Source organism: Urocampus carinirostris, chromosome 16 (genome assembly GCF_059441175.1).
Source record: "Urocampus carinirostris isolate Australia breed hairy pipefish chromosome 16, RoL_Ucar_1.0, whole genome shotgun sequence".
Classification (NCBI taxonomy): domain Eukaryota; kingdom Metazoa; phylum Chordata; class Actinopteri; order Syngnathiformes; family Syngnathidae; genus Urocampus; species Urocampus carinirostris.
This window is the reverse complement of record NC_142364.1, coordinates 18,154,064-18,180,179: the sequence shown is the minus strand read 5'-3', so window position 1 is coordinate 18,180,179 and position 26,116 is coordinate 18,154,064. Positions and strand designations below refer to the sequence as shown.

Below are 26,116 nucleotides of genomic sequence, written 5' to 3'. Positions count from 1 at the left end.
GAATCCTTTTTTTGGGGTAGTATCATTAGCTACATCAATAATTTCATTGTGTGGAGATATTCATAAATCGTTATTCTTATCAAGGAAAACATACCCTTTAGGACAACATTGGTTTCCTCCTCGTTTTGCTTTTTTGTGTGTGTGTGTTGTTTGTACACTTACTTTTGTGTGTAAGTCTGTTGGTATCGCAAGCAGACTCACTTTAAGGGTCACTGGGGGTTAACACCCTGCCCTGCAAGCTCTCAGTCCTGTCCCACAGGACTTGGCGCTGACAGTGGCCCAAGGCACTTCCACAGTGTACGGGCAACCACACACACACATGTATGCATGCATGCATGCAAGTTTCCTACCCAACCAAACATAGCAGACAGAACACCTTAATGACTGCCAGCTGGAAAAAGACCCCTACCTGCCGTTACAGGCAGCAGCTTTGATTTTTGTTTTAATCCATTCTTCCTTTTTTGTGTCGGCCCCAGGCTACAGCAGCAGCTGCCCGCGCCCTTAGGGAGAGTAGCATGAACCTCAACCCCGAGGTGGACGGGACAATCATCAAGGTGCCTGTTCCCAAGTGAGTCTTGCATGCACCAATGCAAACTTGCCCTGTTGTTTCACTTGTTTTCTGCCATCCATCTGCTCTTCCTCCAGGAAAAACGTCCACTAAAAACATAGATGCAAACAAACTTTGCAAGAAAGTTTGAACTCCACTAACTGCCACTAAAGTAGAACTTAAGGCCCGGTCACACAGCCTTTCATCGAGGCTGAATCACGGCCAGAAATTTCTGCCCGTGAAGCAGATGCTGTTGGACGCTTTGAGATCGCCATATAGACGAGATACAGCAGTGCTTTACTCGCGGTCAGAAATTCACACGCGGTTGGCCGCGCGAAAAAGTTTTGCGCTGCTCAAAACTTTAGACCACGGGTAACCGCGGGCGGCACAGCGATACAGCCGCGGTTACCAGCGATAAGGACGCGGAACAGTCGCCGGCCAATTTTGCACATTTTCCACCGCGGGCAACCACGGGCAAAAAAACAAATCGCAAAATTTTACCCGCGATACAGACGCAAAAGGCTGTGTGACCAGGCCTTTAGACATATAGATAGCCGTTGAGGGTAGTGAATGAGAGAAAAATATATAAAATAATATGAGACTAAACATTGCACAATCACGTATAGACCTGTAACTGTTTGAAGTTATCTGAATAAAATGAGAAAAAAAGTAAGTATCCTATTTTTAAAAGTAGGGTGCGTGATTTGAGGTTTCCTTAAAAAGTCCCAAATTAAATATTTTCTCTATCAAGTATGTGTAAAGCCCCACTGTGTAATATTTGGGGCGGCATTAGCTCAGGATGTAGAGCGCTCGTCTGGGGATCAAGAGATCGCAGGTTCGAATCCCGGCTCCTCCGTGTTACATGTCGAAGTGTCCTTGGGTAAGACACTGAACCCCTAATGCCCCCAATAAGCAGGTTAGCGCCTTACATGGCTGCACGGCCGCTATTGGTAAATGTGAAGCACATTGTAAAGCGCTTTGGGAAGTCTTCATTGACTCGAAAAGCGCTATATAAATGCAGATCATTTCATTTCATATTTGACCACTAGATGGCACTGTCTAATGCGAACAAAAACCAGTGCAACTAAGCACAGCATATCAGCAAGATGACAGACAAACATGGCAGAGACCTTATGTGGGGATTATTTGATGTAAAACAAATACAAATGTCTCCACCTATGAGGGATTTCAAGCGTGTGGTCGCGGTTTTCTTTTATTTCAGGATGAAAATGGTGAAAGTAAGAGAAGGACTGTTTCAAATACAGTCCAAATGCCCCCCCAAACCCCCAAAAAGAGGTTATTTGAGCGCCTCTAAGATTTTCACATATTTGCACACTCAACAAAAAGGGTTTGACAAAGCCTACGATGATGAGTAACATGTAATCCTACTGTACAAGCACATTTGCATAGGTCACACGCATGATGTGCTTTCGTGTTTCCATGCAAAAAGCGGCATCAGCAGCAGGTGTTTGTGTGATGGAGCAGGGACACACTCATTGGACCGCTCCTCCAAAACTCAACCACCCGCCCCCTCCAATCAGGCTCGGCACGCTCCCGAGCCTCCATTTGCATTTGCAAGGAGACGAAGAAGACGCCCGTTGATATGCGGCGAAATCAGCAATTAGAGCGTATTGTTTGCGGTAAATAGATGCTACTCGTGGATTGTTTGCAAATAGTCCGTCAGGCTAGAAAACTGCAATTAAGGACAAAGAAGCCCGATGAGGCGGCGAGTCCAATTTTGCGAGTGATTAAAACAAGCGAGGTGATTGCCGAAGTTGGCCGGGTTGATGAATCTTTCAGTTGAAAGACTCGGGGAGTGATTGTTTGAGAAATAGCGGCTACAAACTTTCAACAAATACTGGCTTGATTTGAGCAACGTTGTTCTGGGTTTGTTTTAAAGGAGCGAGGAAAGGTGAAGCAGGTTGGATGCACGTTTGGTTTGTGTGATGCAACTCGTTAATTAAACAATTGAGAAAGTAATTAAAAGTGATATATTATCATTCAGTTGTTTTTTTCTCCACCTCTTAGCCATTACTTTTTTCACATGCATTTAACCTAGGTTACGGTGTGACTAAATTATTGGGAAAGACGATGCTATTCTATGTTTTGGTGCAATAAATTCACCCTACCGTATTTTCACTCTCATTAGGCGCTCTGTGTTACAATTACGATTTCCAAACTCAAGTTGTCTGGTCTGTGGGCTGGGTAACTTAGGCAGAAAAGCCTGTTCGAATGAATGTCCTCAATTATTCCGATCAAAATATAGATCCCGTTCCTTTGAGATACAGAGGCTGCCCTACTTACGAACGACATAGGTTCCGGACGATCGTTCGTAAGTTGAAGTTGCTTCAGTTCTATATTTTGTGTGTTTAAGGTTTGTATACGTATGTTTACGGCTTGTATAAGTAACCTGTATTGTTTTGTCCTAAAAAATAAACATTTAATAAAATGATATGTTCTATAAAGATAAAGTTAAGTTTAACTTACCGTATTTTTCGCACTATAGGGTGCACCGGGTTATAGGGCGCACCCCCAAAAAATAGTTTTTGGTCCTATATCTTCCATAGATAAGGCGCACCGGATTATAAGGCGCTACAATGGGAACGTCGACAAAACAGTCAGATGATTCAGTCAAACTGATTACCCCCTTAACATTCCCAAAGCTTGCAAAGAAGCAAATACGTGTCGTAGACACGTGCGGATGCGGTGTCCGTTCGATGTCACTTAAATGCGTCATTTAAAATATCATTCGGAAGGTTAAAGTCTTGGAATTCAAGAAATGCCAACCATTCCTTACTTTCTATTTTCTTTTTCGCTCGCAACTTTACTGTGCATTTGACAATAAACACTTGGAATTGAGTTTAATTCACTCAACTCATCACAGCAACATCAAGATCGTTCTAAAACAAGATACCGGGAAAATATAAAGCCGCATAACTCACCTAAGTTCTCACGTTCAATAATGATACGCAATCATGGTCTTCTTACAACCGTGAGTGTAGTAAATCCAGGAGAGTAAAATATTTACAAATACAGACTAATGAAACATGTTTTTTTATGGCGTAGTTTAGCAAGCTTGCTATTCAGTCATCTTTTTCGGCCATTTGCAGGGTTTGTTTTGGCCCTCTAGCGTATCCGAGGCTCCGAATAACTTCAGCCAATAGCGATCGATTTAACGGATGATTGACACATCTTTTTCGGCCAATTGCAGGGTTTGTTTTGGCCCTCTAGCCAATCCGAGGCTCCGAATAACATTAGCCAATAGCGATCGATTCAAATAATGATTGACACATTGGTTAGCCAATGAAACGCCGGTATATAAATCCCAGCATACACCGCGGACTACTCCACGTTTGGGGGAAAATCGAGTCGCCGGCTATTGCGTTTGTTGCGAGACCTTTGCGAATTTAATATTGAGCCATATATAAGGCGCACTGTATTATAAGGCGCATGGTCAGCTTTTGAAAAAAATTAAGACTTTTAGGTGCGCCTTATAGTGCGGAAAATACGGTACTTTTGGAAGATGGGCTTCAAAAGGTCCTCCTGCGTGGTAAAAAGCGGACAAAAAAGCGTTCCGACCATTTTCTCAACCGCAACAAGTTTTCTTCTTCCACTTTCTTTTCTAAAGAAACGTCTCACCTCTTTACACTTTACAACTATCATATCGAATGGATGCACAAGATTCATCCATTCATTATCGGCACCGCTTATCTTCAGTAGGGTCGCGGGGGTGCTGGATCCCATCCCAGCTGTCTTCGGGCAGTGGGCAGGGGACACCCTGAACTGGTTACCAGCCAGTCGCAGGGCACACAGAGACAGACAACCCGCTCGCTCATTCAGACTTAGGGACAATTTGGAATGGCTAATTTAACCGGACATGCATGTTTTTGGAATGTGGGAGGAAACCCACGCAAGCACGGGGAGAACTTGCAAACTCCACACAGTAAGGTTCAATCTCATGACCTCAGAACTGTGCCGCACACGCACTAACCACTGCGCCGCTGTGTTCCCCTTGTACGAATAACTTTTTATAAAATAAAATGCTCTATAAAGATGAATAAAGTAAGGTTTAACTTACTTTTGGGAGATGTGCATCAAGAGTTCCTCCTCCGTGGTAAAAAGTGGCCGAAAAAAAGCGTTCGGACCATTTTCTCAACCACATCAAGCTTTCTTATTCCACTTTCGTTTCAAAAGAAATGGCTCACCTTTTATTTACACTTTACACCTGCCATAATGAATGGATGCACGAGATATTAAACAATAAAAACATCAAAGTTCTTTGCGCTAGAGATACAGTACATGTAGTACTTTATGTTTACACACGAACTAGGAAGTAGAAGCCGGATTTCTTCTCCGGGGTGGATGCTGGGTGAGCCCTCACAGCGCCACCATACGCCGGTAGCGGCGGAAAGAAGCTCTACAGTAATGTCCTGTACTCGGAAAAAGGTGCGCACAATACAAAATATAACGTACAGCAATGTCCGGATATTTTTCGACATCCCCAAAAAAATGTTGGTATCTACCATTATACGTAAGTCGAATGGTCGTGAATAGGGGAGCGTTACCCTTATTTTGTTAGTGCTTAAGTCAGTGAGCCAATGGCTTATTCCCTTCCCCCTTTCATGTGCAAGATACTTGCCATTGGCTAATTCCCTCTCCCCCTTTTGGTTTTTCTGTCGTTCCATCTATTCCCAATAACGATTGATTTCATCACACCCCAATTGTGCCTGAATCCAATGTTTGTTTTTCTTTCTTTCATTTTGATTCCATGTTGAATAAATCCTCGTTTTTGTGTTGGATTTAACAGCGTGTGCTTTCAGTTTCATTCTTTTTGTATGGTTGATTCTTATCCACAATTCATGTACTGTAAACATTTAAGTTAAATAAGGTAGTGAGTTTGCCTTCTGATTACTAGACTGATCCAAATAAACTTTATAGTGAAACCCTGCCGCCTTTTATTGGCAAATTTGGCAACTGCTATGAATAAAGAACAGTTCTTTCTAAGAGCGGAATAGATACGAATTAAAGTTAACTCCTGACACACTTCTATAAAGTTTAATCAGAAACTCGAGGATTAGAGTTTGCTGTTTGTTTTGCTCACACTTTTTTGGCTCTACTTCTGCGCAGAGTCACACGTGAACACAGAGAAAACCTCGCCAAGACGGCCAAGCAGTTCAGCAACAAGGCCAAAGACTCTCTAAGGAGAGTCCGATCCAATGCCATGGCGCAAGTCAAAAAAGCAAAGGCGGCACACTCCGAAGACACCATTCGACTCGTTGAGAAGCAGGTACCAAAAAAACATGATCTTGACAGTTTTTTGTGTTTTTTTTCTCTTAAAAATCTTTATTGCATGTTACCCTAGAATGTTTAATCTTGTTGCAGGCAATGGTTCACTACCTTGTTCTCAATGGCAATGAAAGTCGTGATAAAAATGTGGGCGTGGTTTTCCACTCTGAACTAAATTCTATTCCAATTATCAAAAATGTAGCTAAAATTGGATTTTATCTTCTCAAAAATATAGCCAGAGTCTGCGCAGTGCTCTCCGAGGCAAACATGGAGGTGCTGATGCATGCTTTTATATCTTCTTGTTTAGATTATATTAATGCCCTGCTCTCCGGTCTTCCCAAAAAGAACATCGCCAGCTTGCAGGTACGACAAAAGTCAGCAGTAAAAGTAAAAGTCTTACGCAACTCGGAGGAGGAATCACATTACACTAGTTTTTAAATCTGTGTTTTGGCTCCCTGTGCGTTTCAGGATCAATTTTAAGTTGCTTTTAAGAGTTTTTTATGTCGTTGGGACGTCCTATCTGTCTGATTTGCTTTTATTATATCAGCCTTCTCGGTCCTTGAGGTCCTCTGGGAGCAGTATGTTGACAGTTCCTAGGGTGAGGACCTAAACCTATGGTGAAGCAGCGTTCAGCCACTTTGGTCCTTACCGATAGAATAGTCTTCCGGAGAACATCAAGCCTGCGGGGACCCATGATGTTTTTAAGAGGAGGCTCAAAACCCACTTTAAATATGGCTTTTGATTAATAATTTTGTATTGGTTTTCAGTTGTTAAACTTCTTATCTTTTACTGTATCATACTTTACTTTTTATATCACATTTTTATGCCCACACTAGTAGGGGGTTGGTAAATAGCTGAACATTTTGAGGCCATCTGCTGCCATCCCTATCAGTGTGGACAAGCCTCCCTCAGGTCCCTTTCCTCACATGGTTAGCCTGTGCTTTGCAATATTTTATTTGTATTACTATTTATTGTGTTTTTATTCTATTTCAACTGTTGTGTACGTTTGTGTATGAAGTGTTTCGGGTTGTTGGGTAAGGATAGAGGAGCAAATTCTATTGTCTTATTGTATGCTGATTGTGTATATACAGAACTTTGAGCGGCAACTTATTGCCTGAAAAGTGCTTTAGAAATAAACTTGATTTGATTTTCATTTAACCGCTAACTATCGCCTTTTTTCCTTCAGATTCAGCAGATGGTCGACAACATAACAGCCGACATCGACAAACAACTCGCAGCCAAGACCAAAGAGCTTCTCGGTTGAACATGAGGAAACACACGTGCATCGATTAGTATCCATACCTAATTCAGCATTTTGTTGTAGCCACACCTAAAGGCGGACATGTTTAGTACTGTTAGGTCTATTACCTTACATCTGTGAATAAAACACACCATAAAAAACAAGGGACATTAAATATTTCTCATGAGGAGATGGATTCAGTTCTCAGCCTGATTCTCATTTAACATAGCAAGAGAACACCATCGTAAAACAAACATCAAACGGACCTGGAAAAAATAAACACGACATTGCAGCTGCTTCCCTTCTCAGGCGAATGGTTGAGTGGTTCACAAGATGATAAAACTCTTAAGTAAGGAAATCATTTTACTCAATTGTAGGAACCCTATATTATTGGGCCAATACTAATTCTAATTCTAACATTATAGTAAATCAATAAGAAATGTATTTACAATTATGCCATTCAGTACGGATTGTGTTGATAAGTCGATCGCATAGAGTATACATTTTGGAATATTGTGCACTGTGTTTGCAGGGGTAAAGATGGATAACAACAGTATTACTATGGAATTCCTATTCAACCATCTAATAGATACATGGTGTTGGTGTTTTAACATTTAAAATGAAAAGATAATGTGGACACTTAAATGTTTGACGAAAATCTGGTTAAACATGCAACAATATTTGTTCACTTGCACATTTTAATTGTAGTGTTTAATGGAGGTTGCCTGACACCAGGTATTTTTTTTTAATAACATTGGTACTCGACAGCATCCAACAGAATCATCTGTCATCCTCTAAATCAGTGGTTAGGAACCTTATAGAGCCCAAAAAGCAAATAAAAAAGACAAACGATCATTCTCCAGCACATTTAATTTTACTGTGTTTCCTTTGAGGATTTGATTAAATCTATGAAATGATAATAATGCCCGAGTGTGTGTCGCATATCAATATAAATGTACCACTTAAAATTTGTCTTCCTCCCACGGTCACTTTGGAGTGCTCTGGCTTATCATTTTTGTCCTAAACGTATTTACCCTCAGTGCAGATGCAGTGGACTGTGTGTACAGTGCCGCTTATTCCTATTGCTCACCTGATCAACTTGCACTGAGTGTCTTGCTGGAGTTTTGGGGTGTTTACAGTTTGGTCTGTGGGTTTTTATCATAAAGCGTCTCAACAGTGAACATCGATTGTTTAATGACTCCATATAAACGATTGTTTTGCAATGAACAGCCTATACAGGGTCTGTTTGTGTGACCTTTGCACATGCTCAAAGCCTTTGCTTGCAGTGAATATTGTGCATGTTAAATTTGATCTCAAAACAAGATGTGCTCATGAAAAGAGCTATACGTCTCTAGTGAGCCATAGGTTCTCCTCCCCTGCTATAAATGATTCAAAATCAGGAATTAAAAGATTATGTTTAGTTTATTCCATACTATTTTAATAAAATACATTGCTTTTTTTTATTTGTAGAATCATTTTAGGATTTTAAGTGACTTTTTATTCAGTGGTTGGCAGTCTGAAACAAAGCCCATTCTGTAGAGACTAAAATGTAAAAAAAATGAAAAAAAATTCACAATATCCCAGACAGCCACAAGAAGGCACGCTGGACTTATTTTGAAGTGGAGGTTGCTCTTTGTTTTACGTCGTCTTTCGTTTTCAGGAATAAAGAATGAAGTAAAAAATGTCGGCTGAACATTACTTGCAAATATTTTCGAAACTTGACAGATTATCTTTACAAGTTGTATGGCAAAACATATTAAGAATGCTAATTATCGATTTTTGGCCGGCTGGACTTGTAGTTCAGGAAATGTTGAAGGTCTCATAAGGTATTTTGGAGGGAAAGTCGTGATAGCTAATGTACTTGCAGTATTAGTACTTAGTATCACAACAAGTTTAGTAACAAACATGACAAATAATTCGGTGAAATGCCTTAAATGGACTATTTACTTTAGGTGAATTTTACAGAAACATTAAGTGGTTACTAACTATTATGTAACTACTATGTTGTTACTGTGTTATTACTGTTAATAATACGTTATTTTTTGGAATGGCGCTCAAATAGGCTCAATCAATGGTAAAACCTTCTTCCATAAAGGGCACTTCATTGATTGGCTAAAATGAGTTCAGAGCTTTTATTAAAAAATGATCATGTATGTAAAGACACTGATCATGTTAGTGATTTCTTTTGTGTGTTAAAAAGCAAACAATATATGTCCTTACCATAAATCCTTTCAATTGTTTACATTAGCAAATCCCTGGGCTATCTAGAGTTGGTGATCATTTTTTGGCCTAATAAATCAAAACCTCATCAAAGCACTCAGCCCAACTTTCTTTTAATACCTAATGAACGCTTGGGTACCCTCACACCAGTTTGTTTGTAAGGCCCCTGGCATACCCTAAAAAATGTACTATAAAGATAAATTCCAAACTACAGGAATGAAAAAGCAGGCTATACTCATGGTTTCCCTGCCATTCATACAAGCTGACTAAAACGAGCGATTTCAAAGATAAAACCAAGACTAAAAGCCTCCCCTTTTCACCCCAGTGGACCATTGTGGTGCCGACCAGCAGATCCACGCACGCAGGAAAAGTCCAATATCTCTCAAGTTAATGCAGGAGGAGATGGAGCGGTTGGGTAAGACATCAAACTGAAAATACAGAAAAAGAAAATAAGAGACATCACACACACACACACACACAATTCATACTACAAAGTGACTTGGCTTGAATAGAGTCCATCAGTAATCATTTAAAGGGAAAGTGTTGTCAGCGGAAGACATGCAAGCGCATTTCCAGTCTTGAACGTGAGGGGAACGTTTAGCAACTCGTTGACGATGTTATTTGCTTCTGCCATATAAGCAGTTAACATCCAGATGAGGAAGCCCGCAAATCCTATTAAAAAGCAATTCCTTTCTCAACGCTGAATTTATTTAGAGACTGTAGAAGTGGAGAGGTAAGAGGCTTGCGAGTTTTTTCCTCTTTTGTGACATTTTCCGCAGTGATGTGCAACAAATACCATATTTTCCGCACTATAAGGCGCACCTAAAAGCCTTTATTTTTTTCAAAAGCTGACCATGCGCCTTATAATACAGTGCGCCTTATTTATGGATCAACATTAAGTCGCAAAGTCTTACAACTAACTTGCAGCCGCCGACTAGATTTTCCCCCGAACGCCAAGTAGTCCGCGGTGTATGCTGGGATTTATTTACCGGCGTTTCATTGGCTAACCAATGTGTCAATCATCATTTGAATCGATCACTATTGGCTAAAGTTATTCAGAGGTAAAGGGGGCGGATCCTTTTTATCATTTACAGGCTGGCATAGGCTTAAACGGCAAAACAAAGCCTGCAATTGGCCGAAAAAGATGAATGTGTATAGCACGTGGTTGACGGCATACATTTCACTATTCTGTATTTGTAAATATTTTATTCTCCTGGATTTACTACACTCACAGATATAAGAGGACATTGGCTGCACATTATTATGAACACAACGACTTCGTTGAGCTACTCCGGCTATTTATTATCCCTGTATCTTGTTTCAGACTGAACTCGATGTTTCTGTGATAAGCGGTGCAGATAATGGATGGAATGGAGTGTCTATTTTTAAATTAAACTCCATTCCAAGTGTTTATTGTCATATGCACAGTAAAGTTGCGAGCGAAAAAGAAAATAGATACTAAGGGATGGTTGGCATTTCTTGAATCCCAAGACTTTAACCTTCCGAATGATGAATCGATGCATTTGAGTGACATTGTACGGACATCACATCCGCGCGTGTTCTCGACACGTATTTGTGTCTTTGCAAGCTTTGGGAATGTTAAGGGGGTAATAAGTTTGACTGAACTATCTGACTGTTTTGTCGACGTTCCCATTGTAGCGCCTTATAATCCGGTGCATCTTATGTATGTCAAAAATAGGACCAAAAACTATTTTTTCGGGGTGCGCCCTATAACCCGGTGCGCCTTATAGTGCGGAAAATACGGTATTTAGGATGTTATAGGATGGCGGCAAAACATGGTAGAAATGATCCACTATGGAAGCGGTCAGTAAGCTATAGCCGTTGAGCCAGATATGGCTCTTTTCATGAGTACATATGGCTTGGAGATCAAATTTTACTCCGTCAACATCTCTTTGCATCATTTCGATGGTGTGACAAGGCAACACTAGATTAGTTTGGCACAGTCAAGTTGTCACACCAACAGACCCGTTTTCACTTTGTCCTAAGGAATCCTATATATGGGAGCTCATTAATCATTAACGTTTAAAGTACAATTCGCCTAAAATCCAAGTCGTACCCAAATTAAATTGAATGCTGCTCTAGAACCCTTTGGAGAATAAGGACAGTTATGGTCTCTTTTGAAGGATACCATACTGACATTTTTTAATCACTGCAAGGGCTACTAACATTGTTTGTTTCAACTTCGATTACTCAAAGAAAGAAGGTTTTTATTCTCGCTTGATTTTTTTTCACAATGAAATGCCTGCAGATGAGTGTAGCATGGACATCTTAGCTGGAAAACAGGTGAGACACTAGCTTGAAGCCTCACCTTGTCACTGTTGCCATGGCGCCCAATTGGCCTCTCCCGTGTGGCGCCAGCCTTTGTAACGGTTGCCAGGGCGCCCAATTGGCCCCGCTCATGGACACCAGCTGAAACTCATTGACAGATTGCTCCCTGTGACTACTGAAACGCCCTTTGTCGGAGCGTCTGTGAAACTCTGTTTTGACACGTCAAGCCCTGAGAATCTCCGTTTTTCCTGTGTTTTTGCTCTTGTTTTGCCAAGCCCTGTGAATCTCCGTTTTTTTCCTGTGTTTTTGCTCTTGTTTTGCCAAGCCCTGTGAATCTCCGTTTTTTTTTCCCTGTGTTTTTGCTCCTGTTTTGCTCTCGCCACGATCTGTTTGATTTTGACCACTTCTGCATTCCGAGCAATCTACTTTCCGCGACCAACGATCTCCGGATCGAGTGTGCGCCCCTTTCTCTTCTCCCCAATAAACTGTGAGTAACGTATCCTGTCATGGTACTGACACACCTGGTACCTTGTCAAATTTGATCACAATTTTAAAAACTAAATATTTTATTTCACGATCGGCATCGTTGGCTAGTGAGTTTTTAGCCTAGCTGTTAGCTTTGCCTTCCGACGCAGCCTCAAACTGGTGATCAGCTTTTCTTTGCGCTTTTATGACTTTCTTCAGAGTCTGATTTAATTAATAAATATTTTTAATGTAACTAGCTACAAAAGCTACAAGCTGCGGCATTTGTCTGGGTGACCATTTGTATTAGGGCTGTTTGACTGACTGGTAGCTTACACCAGCCTATCAAAGTCGTGCTTGCATGTCTTGCATACTTTACCTCGCCTTTATTGGTTGGTGCCGTTAAAACCTGCTTCTGATTGGCTGGCGCTTTTAAACCACGAAAGGTGACAATTCTTGTTTGCCAAACACTCCGTCACTCAAATAACAAACTGGAACTCTGAATCCTTGAATAAACTGCTTAGTACTGCTTACTACGTCACATTGCGATATCCATTAGATTTCGGTTATCCGTACAGCCATAGTGCTGACCTTCTCAAAATAAAATTGTACTCCCACTCATTTATGAGGGTGTCACATTTGCACTTATCAATAACAAAGTTGTTGCTCATAGCCTTAAAAAGCTTAACCCCGCAGGTTAAACAGCGGAGAATATTTGGGTAAACAAAGTGTTTAACGAAGGAGTGTCCGTATTGGCGAAACAGGCGGTCCGGCATGGAAACGGCAGCGTTCTCCCGGCCCGATCCGTGTCCAGATGTCAGCAATTTCGGGGGCATTGTGTACCTTGGCCTACAACAGAGGCTTCATGATCGATGGAGGACTGAAAATCTCCCAAGTCTCTGGCGCAACAAACGCAGGCCAAGCGAGAGGAAATTGCTTTCAGCTGATGGCTTCATTTCGCTTGACATTTATCAAGAAGACTGGTTCTTATTCTTGTTGTTGTTTTTAGGTCCGAAATGAATGTTTTTTGCGTGAAAACAACACACCGCCTTCTCGGTTGGTGTATGCACATGCACTTTCCATCTTTTCAAGTTGCATCGTGTCCTTTAGTGTTTCCGTAGAAAATATTTAACGATAGAAATTAGTTCGATAAGCTTTCAGGAGATTTGATAGGACTGTCGTTTTATTTGCTTTTGGTGCACGGAAGGAAAGATAATCACATGTGTGCCGGGATTGTTGTGACGTGCAAATCATGGACAGAGAAAAAAGAAATCACATAAATATAAGGGGACAGTTTAAGTAGAACACCTGCACAATGTGAAAAAAACCTATTTTATTTTTCCTTACTCATGCACATTTCCCTATCAAAAGTGTACATTAATATACTATTGTAGAGGACTCAACTTTAGGACTGTTTTGTTCTTTCAGGCAGATAATAACCAGCCGCCCCCCTTCACCTCCACCTTGCTCTCCCTCTCTTTCTCCTTCAACCGGAATGCAATGATGAAACACTTCAGCTGATTCCACACACGAGCAGAAGTTATTGGAATATACCCGTTGCAATGTCAGTGTCAAAACATGTGTATTAAATACTGTCTTTTAATCTAAATACACTGATTTAATTATCTGGCAGCTACTGGGTGAATGTGGGGTGGTGGGGCGTTATTTCGTGAATCAAAGGTTGCTGTGACAATTTCTCCCCAGGGGGCCGGTCAGACCGGACACGTGAGGAGACGCCTGATGCCTCGCAATTCAGCTCTTTTGGAGCCAGCAAGGAGGCAAGTGGTTTAGCTTACAGGAGGCCAAAATAGTTATTTTTGATCCACAGAGAGGCAAGATATTTGGCTTAAAAGAGCTCTCTGAAGTCAGCAAGCCAGATTCAAGCTAAACAAGCAGAACAGGACCAAATCCTGGCCCGTAAGCAACCAAACAGGTTTGACCATGTCCCAATCTGAGAACCATGTTTGACAAGCCTGATAAAACCAGCGGCCTAACCGGTGGGACACAGCCAGCGACCTCAAAGAAGCTTCAAGACACCATCAGTAATTTTGTAAGGTTTATTGTTCTATATTCTTTATCAATTATCCATTATCTGTTATTGGTCATATCACAATACGCTACAAAGCCGAGGGGCCGAGACTCTTGCTCTCAGCCAAGAGGCTGAGTCAAGGTCCCAGCAATCAGTGCAAATGCACCGTTCCCGGAGGTACTGCTGTATCGGGCCGACTGCAATACCGGGCCGATGCATGGAATGGACAGAGCAAGCTCTTATCCCATCTCCTGATTGCAAAAATCAAAGATAGTGCACAAATCCAGATTTACAGTTGGGGGGGGGATTTTTTTTAAGGGTTATTGTTCTGTCTTCTTTATTCATTATCCATTATCCGTTATCGGTCAGTTCATAATACGCTGCAAAGCCTAGGAGCCAGGACTCTTACTCTCAGCCAAAAGGCCAAGCTAAGGTCCTAGCCTTAAAGCCTTGCTGCGATCATTGCGAATGCACCGTTCCCGGAGGTACTGCAATACCGGGCCGATGCGTGGAGTGGACAGAGCAAGCTCTTATTCCATCTCCGGATTGCAAAAATCAATGGTCATGTCAGTTTCGCATTTGTGACTTCATAGATGGTTCACAAATATCCCTAGGAGTATAGTTCCTTCATTAAAGTCCAGAGTCCAAAAATCACAGCCGGCAAAATGAACGGAAAATAATACCGGTACTTAAGGTTTGATGCAGACCTGCAGAGTCCAGGTCCAGTTGAAAGTAATCCAAGGAAAAAAGTGTATATATCCAAAGGTACCGGTAAGTGTGGGAAAAATATATCAGATGAACACATTTACTCACGCAACTCCTTTTTCTTTAATCAACTTTGACCCCCTCTTCTTTCCTTGTTTGTCCCTCACCTTTAGCTGTCCCCACTTAAACTCGGCACCCCGCGTTTGTTCCGCCCCTCATTTTTCGTTCATCTGTGCAAAACATTTCAGAAAAAGTGTCTAAAATAAATACAAATAAATACATTACAAAAATATAGAGTTGCAAATACACATTACACATGGGTTACACATATTTACAAAGAAAGACGGTATACCGAGAGAGTCATCAAAGCTTTAATAATAATAATATAGCTTTGACAGGGCAGTTAATGGTCGCAACACTCGAGCGCCACTAGCAGCCGTTAGAAAAATTACATAAATTGGCCGCATCACTGAATAAGCCGCAGGGTTGAAAGTTAGGGAAAAAAGTAGCGGCTTATAGTCCGGAATTTACGGTAAGTACTTTTAAGTCCATTTTAAAACAAAGTAACACTCGGCTGATGGCCAAAGAAAGCAATTTGAAGGAATATTTTGTATTATTTAGCGCCACCTAGTGGTAAAAAATAACTCGGTTCATTAAAATAAAGCAATATTTATTCAAAAAATAAGCAAATGAACATGAACAATCATATAAACCCAATTTTTTAAAATTACTTGTTGGTCGAGTATTTGCGTTATATTGCATTTGTTTGACATAACATGAGCCTCACCTAGAGGGAACTGACATGATTGTCATCTTGCTGCTACGGGTACCCCCAAAAACCTTGTGATAGGGTGAGCGCCTTGGTCACTTTTGAGTCTTTTTTTGTTCATTTTAACACAAGGGCTGATTCTTGGGTATATCATATATCCTTTGTACATTGGGAATGTATATTGTATTTAAATATTTAAATCAAAAAACAAATTTATTGACAAAAAACACAACAAAAAGTTTAAAATGTTTCGGTTGCACTACACCAGGAGTCTCCAACCTTTTTTGAAGCTCAGAGCTCATTTTTGTTATTAGTTTGATATGCATTTTTATTATAACTTACTGTGTTATTACTATGTTTGTCAGGACCAGAACGGAAACAGGACCCACTCGCGTAGCGTTTCTCACAAGTTTTATTAGAAGACAGTAAAAGGGTTGCGCCCACGATCCGTGGATTGCTGGACGCGGAAAGCAGGTCGCTCTGAACGCGGAAGTGGGACTTCCGTGGCGAGCGATGGCGGTGTCGGTTACGGAAAAACGGGTCAGTAGCCGGGGTAGAAGAGCAAAAACGTGGTCGGGATCGGAAACAAGTCGAAAGCTAGGAGAGGAGGGTAGACGTGGTCGAGATCAAAAGCGGATCGTTATTCGGGACGGGAGAACAGACGTGGTCGAGATCCAAACAGGTTGTAATCCGGGACGGGAGAGCAGACGTGGTCGAGATCAAAATAGATTGTAGCGGGAGACAAACAGGAGCAAAAAACGGGACAGGCGAAAAAGGGCTGGCCGTGTAAAAACAGAGATTCGCAGAGGGACCGACAAAACGGGACTGACAGGACAGAGTTTAAAAAATGACAGGGAGGCAATCTGTCAACAAGCTGCAGCTGGCGCCACACGGGCGGAGCCAATTGGGCGCCGTGGCGACCATGACAATGTTAAAATTGTTATTACCACGTTATTGGAAGAAGGGTTATATAGATTCTAGTCTACCACTAAAAGAAAATAGTTTTACTAAAAATGACAATGACTAAACACTGGTATGCTATTTTCAAAACAGGTCCGGGGGCACCCGTGTGCACGAAATTGGAGACCCCTGCAATACACAATACAGCAGTATACGGCTCATGGTAAAATATTACATATTCCCCCTTAACCTGAGTCACTGGATTAATTTATTATTTGGTAACAAGCTTTGTAAAATAAACACACATTTAGATTTAACTTGTAATTTAAAGAGTTTTGGATTGCAGCAAATCACAATAGCTAAATAAGGTCTTTGATCATCAAAGTTCTTGGTTTAAGATGGGTTCATAGTTAGCTTTATACAGTATTTATTTCTAAATACGAAGAAAGAAAGCTCTCACTGTGACAAATACTGAACATTTTGTTCTCCCAAATGATCCTGTGGTGTCACTACTCTGCACGCGACGTGTAAGATGGATAAATATCAAGTTAAAATGCAAGTAGACACATAATAAAAGGCAATTTGCACTTGTTCTGTGACCGCAACCGCCTCCCATCATTGTCTCCCCCGTACTTCTTTATGCTGATTTCCGTACGACTTATCTACGAGTGGCACGACTAGCCGCGAGCACACAAAATGCGGCCTTTCGACTCCCCTCATCACCTCTAGAGTGCAAAAGATTGCGCCCAGCCACCCTGAAGATGTCATCCAGGCGCCCGTTAGTGCATGAATATGAAACCAATCTCTCCACGTAAAAGGCTGCTTATGCAAATTCAATTGAAAAGAATCGGGTCTTCTTAAGAGCATCGCTGACCTTTTCTTGCTCTCTATTAATATTCATGGTAGTACAGTGGAACCTCGGTTCTCGTCCATAATCCGTTCCAGAACCCTGTTCGAAAACCGATTTGTTCGATCACCGAAATCATTTTTCCCATTAAAGATAATGTAAATCGTTTTAATCTGTTCCAACACCCTGAATGTTTACCGTGAATGTTTAACGTAAACATAAAGCTAACCCAGGCTAATCGTACGTTCGCGTTATCGTAATCTTCCGTACGAAAGATTACGCCAACATGAACGTACGCACTCAGGCATTACCGGCGTTCGAACTCCGATTTTTTTGACCGAACAGCAAAGCAAGAATTTCTCGAAATTTTTGGTCGGACTCCGATTTGTTCGAACTGAGAGGCGTTCGAAAACCGAGGTTCCACTGTAATTGGCTGAGCATGGGTGAGGCCTTGTTTTGGTCTTTGTTGGATGCATTACTGAAAAGAAGTAGTTGGTAACAGCCCTTAGCTACTTCATTTAAAAAGGAATTTTGTTACACCCGTATCCAAAAGTAGTGCGTTACTCTGTTTGTAACTATTGTCATGATTACAGATGTGAGGCACCTTTGGCGCCAACTGCCTCGGACTCTGATTGGCTCCCTGTCACTATGTAAACCCTCGTCTATCTGTCACCTGTTGTCAGTCGGTCTGCGAACCTCAGCTTATGCTAGGCAAGCTTTTCGACCCTGACTCACTCCTGTTCTGGCTCCCGTCTGTTTCCCGGCTTCGACCCATTTTCTGATCCCGACCACGAATTTTGTTCCCCTGTCCCGGCTACTGACCTGTTTCTTCCGCTCCCGACACCGCCCGCCACGGAAATACCACTTCCTTTTCTGAGCAACCTGCTCCCCGCGACCAACGATCTCCGGATCGTGTGTGCAATCCTTTCCCTTCTTCCCAATAAAACTGAGAGAAACGTACGCGAGTGGGTCCTGTCTATGTTCTGGTCCTGACAACTATGTAGTTACAAATTACCGTATATACTCGCTTTAAGGCTGACCCCTTAAATTGCTTAAAAATAAACTGAAGATAATGTGTACCTGTGGAAGCGGTGAACCCTTCATAGTTCTTGGCAATCTTGAGAGCTTGCAAACTAACAGTTGAGACAATCCATACTAGGGCTGCACTGTTTTGGGAAACCTGATTGAAAATTTTCAGGCCAGTACAGTGGAACCTCGGTTCTGACCATAATCCGTTCCAGAACCCTGTTCGAAAACCGATTTGGTCGATCACGGAAAATCGTTTTTCCCATTAAAAGTAATGTAAAATCATTTTAATCCGTTCCAACACCCTGAATATTTAGCAAGAACGTAAACATGAAGCCAACCCAGGCTAATCGTACGTTCGCGTTAGCGTAATCTTCCGTACGAAAGATTACGCTAACACAGGGGTCGGGAACCTTTTTGACTCAAAGAGCCATAAAAGCAAAAAATATTAATTTTATTTTGGGAAAGAGCCACACCATATATTATGAGACAAATTTACAAAATTGCTAAACCCGCACCCCAGACAAAAGCTTAGTCTTCAGCACATTTATTTTTGATGATTTGATAAAAAATATGAAAAGAGAATAATGCCAGAGCCCCTGTCCCAAAATCAACAAACATACCACTTTAAACTTGTCTCTTTCTTGCAATTACTCAAGATCGGTTAAACTCCTTTTGACCCTTTTTTTTCATACATATTGGTTTCAAAACCAGATGCAAGCAGTTATTGTGTAAAAACGTCACAACATTCTGCAAATAGGGAGCCTGATGAGCTCACTTTTGGCGCAGATGGCGTAGGGCGAGAGATGGGAGGGCTCCACCCATCCCTCCCACTCACCCAATCAAAAGACTAAGTTCTCTTCCGGTGTTTTGGCGTATTTACAGTGTGTTCTGTGGATTCATCATAAGGTATCTGAACACTGAACACAGATCATATAGTGAACTTTTATATAAAGGATTCTTTAGCGTTGTACAGCCAAAACGAGTTTTTCCCCCCTTTTTTGTGTGACACCTTGACTGTAAATTGTAGTGAAAAACGTGCCCTATATATACTGCAAAGTAACGTTGGGTGCTTAGCTTTGGTTTGGATTTGCGTGTACCTGAATAGGATGAACAACTCAAGTTTCGAACAAGATGGAGAAATTTTGCATGCAATCAAATTTGTCTCTGAGCCATAGATATTCATAGAAAGAGCCATATATGGCTCGCGAGCCATAGGTTCCCGACCCCTGCGCTAACATAAACGTGTAAAAATTTAAAAAAAGGATTATGAATAGCAATCACCGGATCCTGGGCGCGACCCCTTCTCTTTCTTCCAATAAAATTTGTGAGAAACGCAAGTGGGTCCTCTCTCTGTTCCGGTTTTGACATTGTCAACATAAAATATAGGTAGAGGAAAATAAGAAACCTTGAGAACGGGCTTCACAAGTGGTAATCCCCCCCTTCCATTTTTTTCTTTTAATGGTACCAGAGAGATTAAAAAAAATGGCTATGAGGTGCTTGAAATCGGCCATGAAAAATATGTATAAACCCTATAATAAGGAGCACGCCAGTTGAGTTCCTATGCAACGCGTTAATCCATACAATGCTAAAATATCCCACCTACCCCCTCTGCAGGTGGACATTGTTATTTTCTGCGGCTTACTGACATTATCTAAGGGGGAAGTTGGATATCCTAATAATCAGACAAACCTAATAGCGGAAAGTGTTTCCTTCCTCCACACTCGGCACGTCAGTCGTAGCCATTCGGATGGAGCGGAACGTACGGAATCTAAGTGAGATCCCTTTTTTTGTATAATGGAGGTCCTACACCCCCCCACCCCCTTCTTCTTCAATGGGCTGGCTTTCACTCACCTCCTGCATGGTGGATGTGAACAAAGCCTTCCTCAGTCTAAAGTGGCCCAATCTTAAATGATTAGCGGCATGGGAGGAATTACATATTTAGCTTTACGTCCGTCACCGTTTCCTCCCTGCGGCCTGATGCGAAGTGACTGGGGAACGGCGCCCTCCATGGTGCTATCTCCGTGAAGCTGGAAATAAAACCCCCACCTACAAGTGTAATCAAGGGCTTCCAGAAGGGCAACCAGGGTGGACACTGATGTCAGTGGACGCAATGGCTATTATGGATGTTATTATGTCCTAAACCAGGTGGGGGGGATTGTTTTTGTCTCTATCAGGAGTTTTTTTCTGTTTTTCTAAAGAGCTCCTGCAAGCCTCACATTAAATTTATACTAACTGTCAGAGACCAGGACGGAGACAGGACCCACTTCCGTTGCGTTTCCCACAAGTCTTATTGGAGGATAGAGAAAGGGCTGCACCCATGATCCGGTGTTCGGTGGACGCGGGAAGCAAGTAGCTCTGGTACTCGGATTGCGCTCTGAACGCGGAAGGAGGTCTTTTTTGGCAAGCAATGGCGGTGTCAGGGACGGAAAAAGCGGGTTGGTAGCCGGGACAGGAGATCAAAAACGTGGTCAGGGTCAGAAGCAAGTCGTAAGCCAGAATAGGAGAGAAGACGTAGTCGGGGACAAAAAAAGGTCGAAAGCCGGGAAGGGAGAGCAGACGTGGTCAGGATCAAAAACGGACAGACGGGAGCAAAAAAGGGGGCAGGTGGGAGTCAGGGTCGAAAGAGGCTTGCCTAGAGTTCAGTGAAGTTCGCAGACGGACTGACAAAAGAGGACAACTTACATATGTTTTTTCTTTCTCAATTCTGTGTTTTTTAGCTGTTGCGACTCACAATCCGGAGCGATTTCTAATCACAAAAATACGGAAAAAACGTTGGCGGACCTGATTTGACACTCCTGCCGTCAGCTCCGCCTGAAAAACAAAGCAGAAGAACAGCGGCAAAGTCTTCTGACAGGACGCCTGTTCATCTGCAATCCAATCCGGGCCGAGTCGAGAACGAAACCCGGCTCGGGCGGACTGAACCCGACCTGCCAGGAAGGAAGCGGAGAACTCAGGAAGCGGCCATCCCGCCTTTCAGCACTCATATCCATCACCGCGTGTGTGCGCGTCGTATCCATCACGCGGCCAGCAGAGTCATTAGAGGGGCCGGCCCGCGTTTTAACTAAACATCTTCTTCCATCAAATAAATGCTTCCAGGTTAGCCCGGGTCCCGGAGAAGCCGGGTCGCCCGGCGTTTTCTGCCACTCATCTGATGTCAATTACCGGGCGGCGCCGGGTCACGGCCCGCTCGGATGCACGCCTGCAAAAGACGACCTCGCAAGCGTGCCTTTCTCTTTTGCTCGCAGTTGACGCGTTGCCACCCTGGCGTGAACCGGGTCTTGGACAAGCGTGAAACTCGGAGGCGTTGTCAAAAACAAAGACCCCCTGAGGGTAATACTGGAATTATGGATCGCTACAAATGTCTGAAGCAGGGGTGGGACGACCATTTGCATACTTGTCAACCTCTAGGGCTCCGTGCCCTTACAAAATGTTGTATTTTCCCTTACAAAATACTAAATAATCTTACACCATATTTTTTTTTCAAACGCGTTTATTTATGTAGTTTAACATGTTATGTTGTACATGTGTTTCGTTTTATCAAATATATTGTTAATTAACATATTGTTGTGAGCAGGGTTGGGTAGGGTTACTTTAACTCGAAAACTTTTAATAACTTTTGGATTACTCCAATACCAAATATGCTAATAAAAGACAAAAGAAACTAAATATGAATAAAATTACTAAATTTTGTGCAGGCTTGGGGAGTAACAAAATACATGGAACGGCAAAAATGATGTTGGCAAGCTGTTTGGATTTATTTTCATTTTGTTTCTGTTAGTTTTGCCGGAGATCAAAGAGATCAAAGCCAGGAGAGAAAGCTTACCACGTGTTGTGAGTCATCATTTTATTCATATTTAGTTTCTTTTGTCTTTTAATAGCATATTTGGTATTGGAGTAATCCAAAAGTAATTGAAAGTAATCCAGTTAAAGTAACCCCACCCAACCCTGGTTGTGAGATACTGAGTTGTTCGACATGAATGAGGTTTATTATAAAAAAAAGTTCAAAAAAGAAGTCGCTTGGACGTTCACTGTAGAAGGAAAAAATACATGCAAATATATTTATTTTCTTATTCAAATTATTAGTTCATTTTCCTGCATTAAATTATTGCTGGTAATATGCTATTTAAAGGGATAACCACAAACCTGTCTTTTTTCATTTTCCCCTTTTATACTTCCTTTTTTTTTTCTTAACTTCTTTATACAACATCATAATTCGTAATACAATGCATCAAAGCAAGTGAGCCGTTTGAGAGCCGGCTCTCTTTATTGAGTTGAGCCAAAAAAGTCGGTTGTCTAAAAAGAGACGGACTTTTCACTACACAACTCGAAGTCAAGTCAAGTCAAGTCATGTTTATTTGCCTTTAATCACAAAGAGTCTCAAAAGGATGCACAGATCAAAGACTATTGCAAACTATTATTACAGATTATTAACCTACATGATACACATAAACTCGTTTGACTTGATTGATTTGCCGTTTTTCGCAATAGTCGGTGTATACCGGATGGAACCCATAATTGACAAATTTGCGTTTTTCCGTACAGATTTTCTTGTACGTCGTACACGTCTTAAAATGCACAATAAACGTATTTTGCACGGCAAAAACGTACAGGTTGATGAGTATGCATTTGAGTCCCAGGCAGTGCTGGCTTAATTTATTTATTTTGGTGTTTATATTGTCATATATTACATCGTGTATTTTGCTGTGTATTTTGTTATTTATTCTGTTATTTTTTTCGGGTATTTTGTATTGTTTTTCATGTATTTTTCATTGTCTTTTGTTTGGTATTTGATGTGTACTTTCCCATTTTCTGGTACATTTCGGCACGTATTTTGTTGTTTACTTTGTTATATCTTGTGTTTTGTCCGGTACTCTGTCGTGTATTTTTTGTGTATTTTGTCTTGTATTTTTTCTTGTAGTTGTCATTTATTTTGGCGTAAATTTTTGTCATGTATTTTGTTTTTATGTTGAGTATTTTTTCACGTGTTTTGTTTTGTGCTTTGTTTTATATTGTGTTTTGTCCTGTACTCAGTCGTGTATTTTGTCTTTTTTTTTGTATCTGTCAGGTATTTTGCCGTAAATTGTGTTATTTTGTAGTGCCTTTTGTTTTTTATGTTGAGTATTTTTTCAAGTGTTTTGTTGTGTACTTTGTTTCATTTGTTGCATTTCTTCCTGTACACTGTCGTGTATTTTGTCTTTTTTTTGTATTTGTCATGTATTTTGTCAAGAATCGTGTTACTTTGTCAAGTGTTAAGTGTTTTTTTATGTTGTGTTTTGTCTTATAATTGATGTGTATTTTGTTATTTTGTTGTGCATTTTGTCATGGATTTTGTTGTGTACCTTGTATTTTGTCCTCTACTTTGTTGTGTATTTTGTCTTTTTTTCCTGTATTTTTTTCATTCATTTTGTTTTTTATGTTGTGTATTTTTTCAAGTGTTTTGTCTTGTAATTGATGTGTATTTTGTTATTTTGTTATGTACTTTGTTATTTTTTTGTGTATTTTTTGTGTATTTTCTATTTTGTCATGTACTAAGTTATGTATTTTGTTGTGTACCTTGTTATTTTATTTTGTTATTTCAACATGTATTTTGTTATTGTGTATTTTGTCGTGTATTTTGTAGTGTATTTTGTTATTTTGTCATGTACTTTGTTATTTTTTCCGTGTATTTTGTATCGTTTTTCATGTATTTGTCATATTTTGTCTTATATTTGTCATGTATTTTGTCTTGTGTTTGTTCTACTATTTGTCATGAATTTTGTTATTTTTTCACGTCTTTTGTCGTGTAATTGACGTGTATTTTGTTGTGTATTTTGTCATTTATGTTGTCATTTTTTCTTTATTTGGTTGTGTACTTTATTATTTTGTCATGTATTTTGTTTTAGTTTTTTGTTGTGTATTCCTTTTCATGAGTATTTGTCCTGTAATTTGTCAAGTATTTTGGTTTCTTGTCGTGTATTTAATTGTCTACTTTTTCTTGTGTATATATATTTATGTGTGTGTGTGTGTGTGTGAGTTGGGGACACTGGGGACAATACTTTCATCTTTTTATCATTTTAGAAATGTGTATCTACTTCTAAAATATGTACATTTGGAATTTGACCAGCCTTTGCTAAAATTACGTAAAGTCCTCATGACTACAATGTCAAATACGTGTACACAACCCATTAAAGGGATAATGATCAATCTGTACACTTTGTAATCCCTCGTTTGCAATTTTCATATTCAATTCTAAAATCGAATAAACCAAATTCATATGATTTTGAGCCCGTCTTCGTAATGTGCTTTTTGAAGAGGACAGCGAAGTCAAGTGGTGTGGAATGGACGCAATCGGAGCAAGAATTCATCATGGCGTCGCCTCCTATATGCTGCATAAGCCGGCGATCCTTCTGCTGCATTTACATCTTCACATCATCGAGGGATAATTGCTTCCTCGTGCTTTCCCTTCTTCTTCCCTCCACCAATATTAATTACCAGAAGATGAAACCAGGGCCTTTGCTCTGCAAGGTTGAGGTCGAAAGAGGAAATGGAGGAGGGGGGACTTGTGTGCGTGTATGTGTTAGTGTGTGTTTGTGTGTAAGAACACAAAAAAACGACATACAAGTTGAGAAGGAGCAAAGTTCCATGGAGATTTTCAGTCAATTCATTTCAGAAATGGATAGCTATTTTTTGTTTTTGTTTGACCGTTGTTACTTTCTTACAAGTGAGGTCAAATCCTGTTTATTTGTATAGCTCTTAATTTCACAAGAAGTCTCAAAGGGCTGAACAGAGCACAGACTATTAAGACACCATCCCCTGATCTAAAACCTACATGAGGGCAAGGAAAAACCTCAACATGAGGAGAATGAAGAAACCTGAGAAGGGACTGCACAGGATGACCAGGCTGCAACTGACGTTGCAATAACAAACAATACACAGATATTGTCAACATGAAATATTAGTCATTCATAAGCAGGGTTGGGTAGGGTTACTTTAACTTGATTACTTTCAATTACTTTTGGATTACTCCAATACCAAATATGCTAATACAAGACAAAATAAACTAAATATGAATACAATTACTAAATTTTGTCCAGGCTTGGGGAGTAACAGAATACATGGAACGACAAAAATGATGTTGGCAAGCTGTTTGGATTTATTTTCATTTTGTTTCTGTCACATTTAATCTTAGTTTTGCAAAGAGATCAAAGCCAGGAGAGAAAGCTTACCACGTGTTGTGAGTCATCATTTTATTCATATTTAGTTTCTTTTGTCTTTTATTAGCATATTTGGTATTGGAGTAATCCAAAAGTAATTGAAAGTAATCAAGTTAAAGTAACCCTACCCAACCCTGTTCATAAGCTATTGAATAGAAGCGGGTTATAAGCCTAAATTCATAACAGTCTCGAACCTGCGTATTTCTTCTTGGCTCTTGGGATAACTAGTAGACCAGCATTTTCAGAGCGAAAGCCCAAACTGGAACATAGGGTTTTACACTGCCCTGTTCCTCTTCAAGAAAGACCATATTTTTTGTGTTTAATGTGTAACCCTAATTTTTGCTTGAAATCAGTATAAAATTTAGTTTCACTTTTTCTCAGCTCAAACTAAGCATTGTAAGTGACAAATGTTGTTGAATGCGTGCGGCCATTATTAAAATTGTTTATTGATAACTTCCCAGGTTCAAGACCGGGTGGAAACATTTTTCGACCTGGAAATGGATGGGCGCCACCAGGCTGTACTTGCCCAGGACACACCACAGGAAAGGGTGCCCCTACTACCCCAGTGGTTAAGGGATCCACAAGCTCACCCACCAAAGT

The 26,116-nt window shown here is 40.8% G+C and overlaps 1 protein-coding gene and 2 pseudogenes across 2 annotated transcripts in view; 1 reads left to right on the top strand and 2 right to left on the bottom strand.

The window, feature by feature from the left end:
- mrrf (mitochondrial ribosome recycling factor) overlaps positions 1–8,302 on the top strand; it is a 29,560-nt gene extending 21,258 nt beyond the window's left edge. For both annotated transcript variants that reach the window (XM_088356002.1, XM_088356003.1), the window contains exons 5-7: positions 477–568; positions 5,675–5,834; positions 7,020–8,302. In XM_088356002.1, coding sequence (XP_088212128.1) covers positions 477–568; positions 5,675–5,834; positions 7,020–7,097 — 330 coding nt within the window. In that variant the 3' untranslated portion in view covers positions 7,098–8,302. The remainder of the gene's footprint in view (positions 1–476; positions 569–5,674; positions 5,835–7,019) is intronic.
- Positions 8,303–14,228: 5,926 nt separating this feature from the next.
- LOC148350507 (U2 spliceosomal RNA) lies at positions 14,229–14,508 on the bottom strand (annotated as a pseudogene).
- A 35-nt stretch (positions 14,509–14,543) lies between these two features.
- LOC148350506 (U2 spliceosomal RNA) lies at positions 14,544–14,633 on the bottom strand (annotated as a pseudogene).
- Between the last annotated feature and the right edge of the window lie 11,483 nt (positions 14,634–26,116).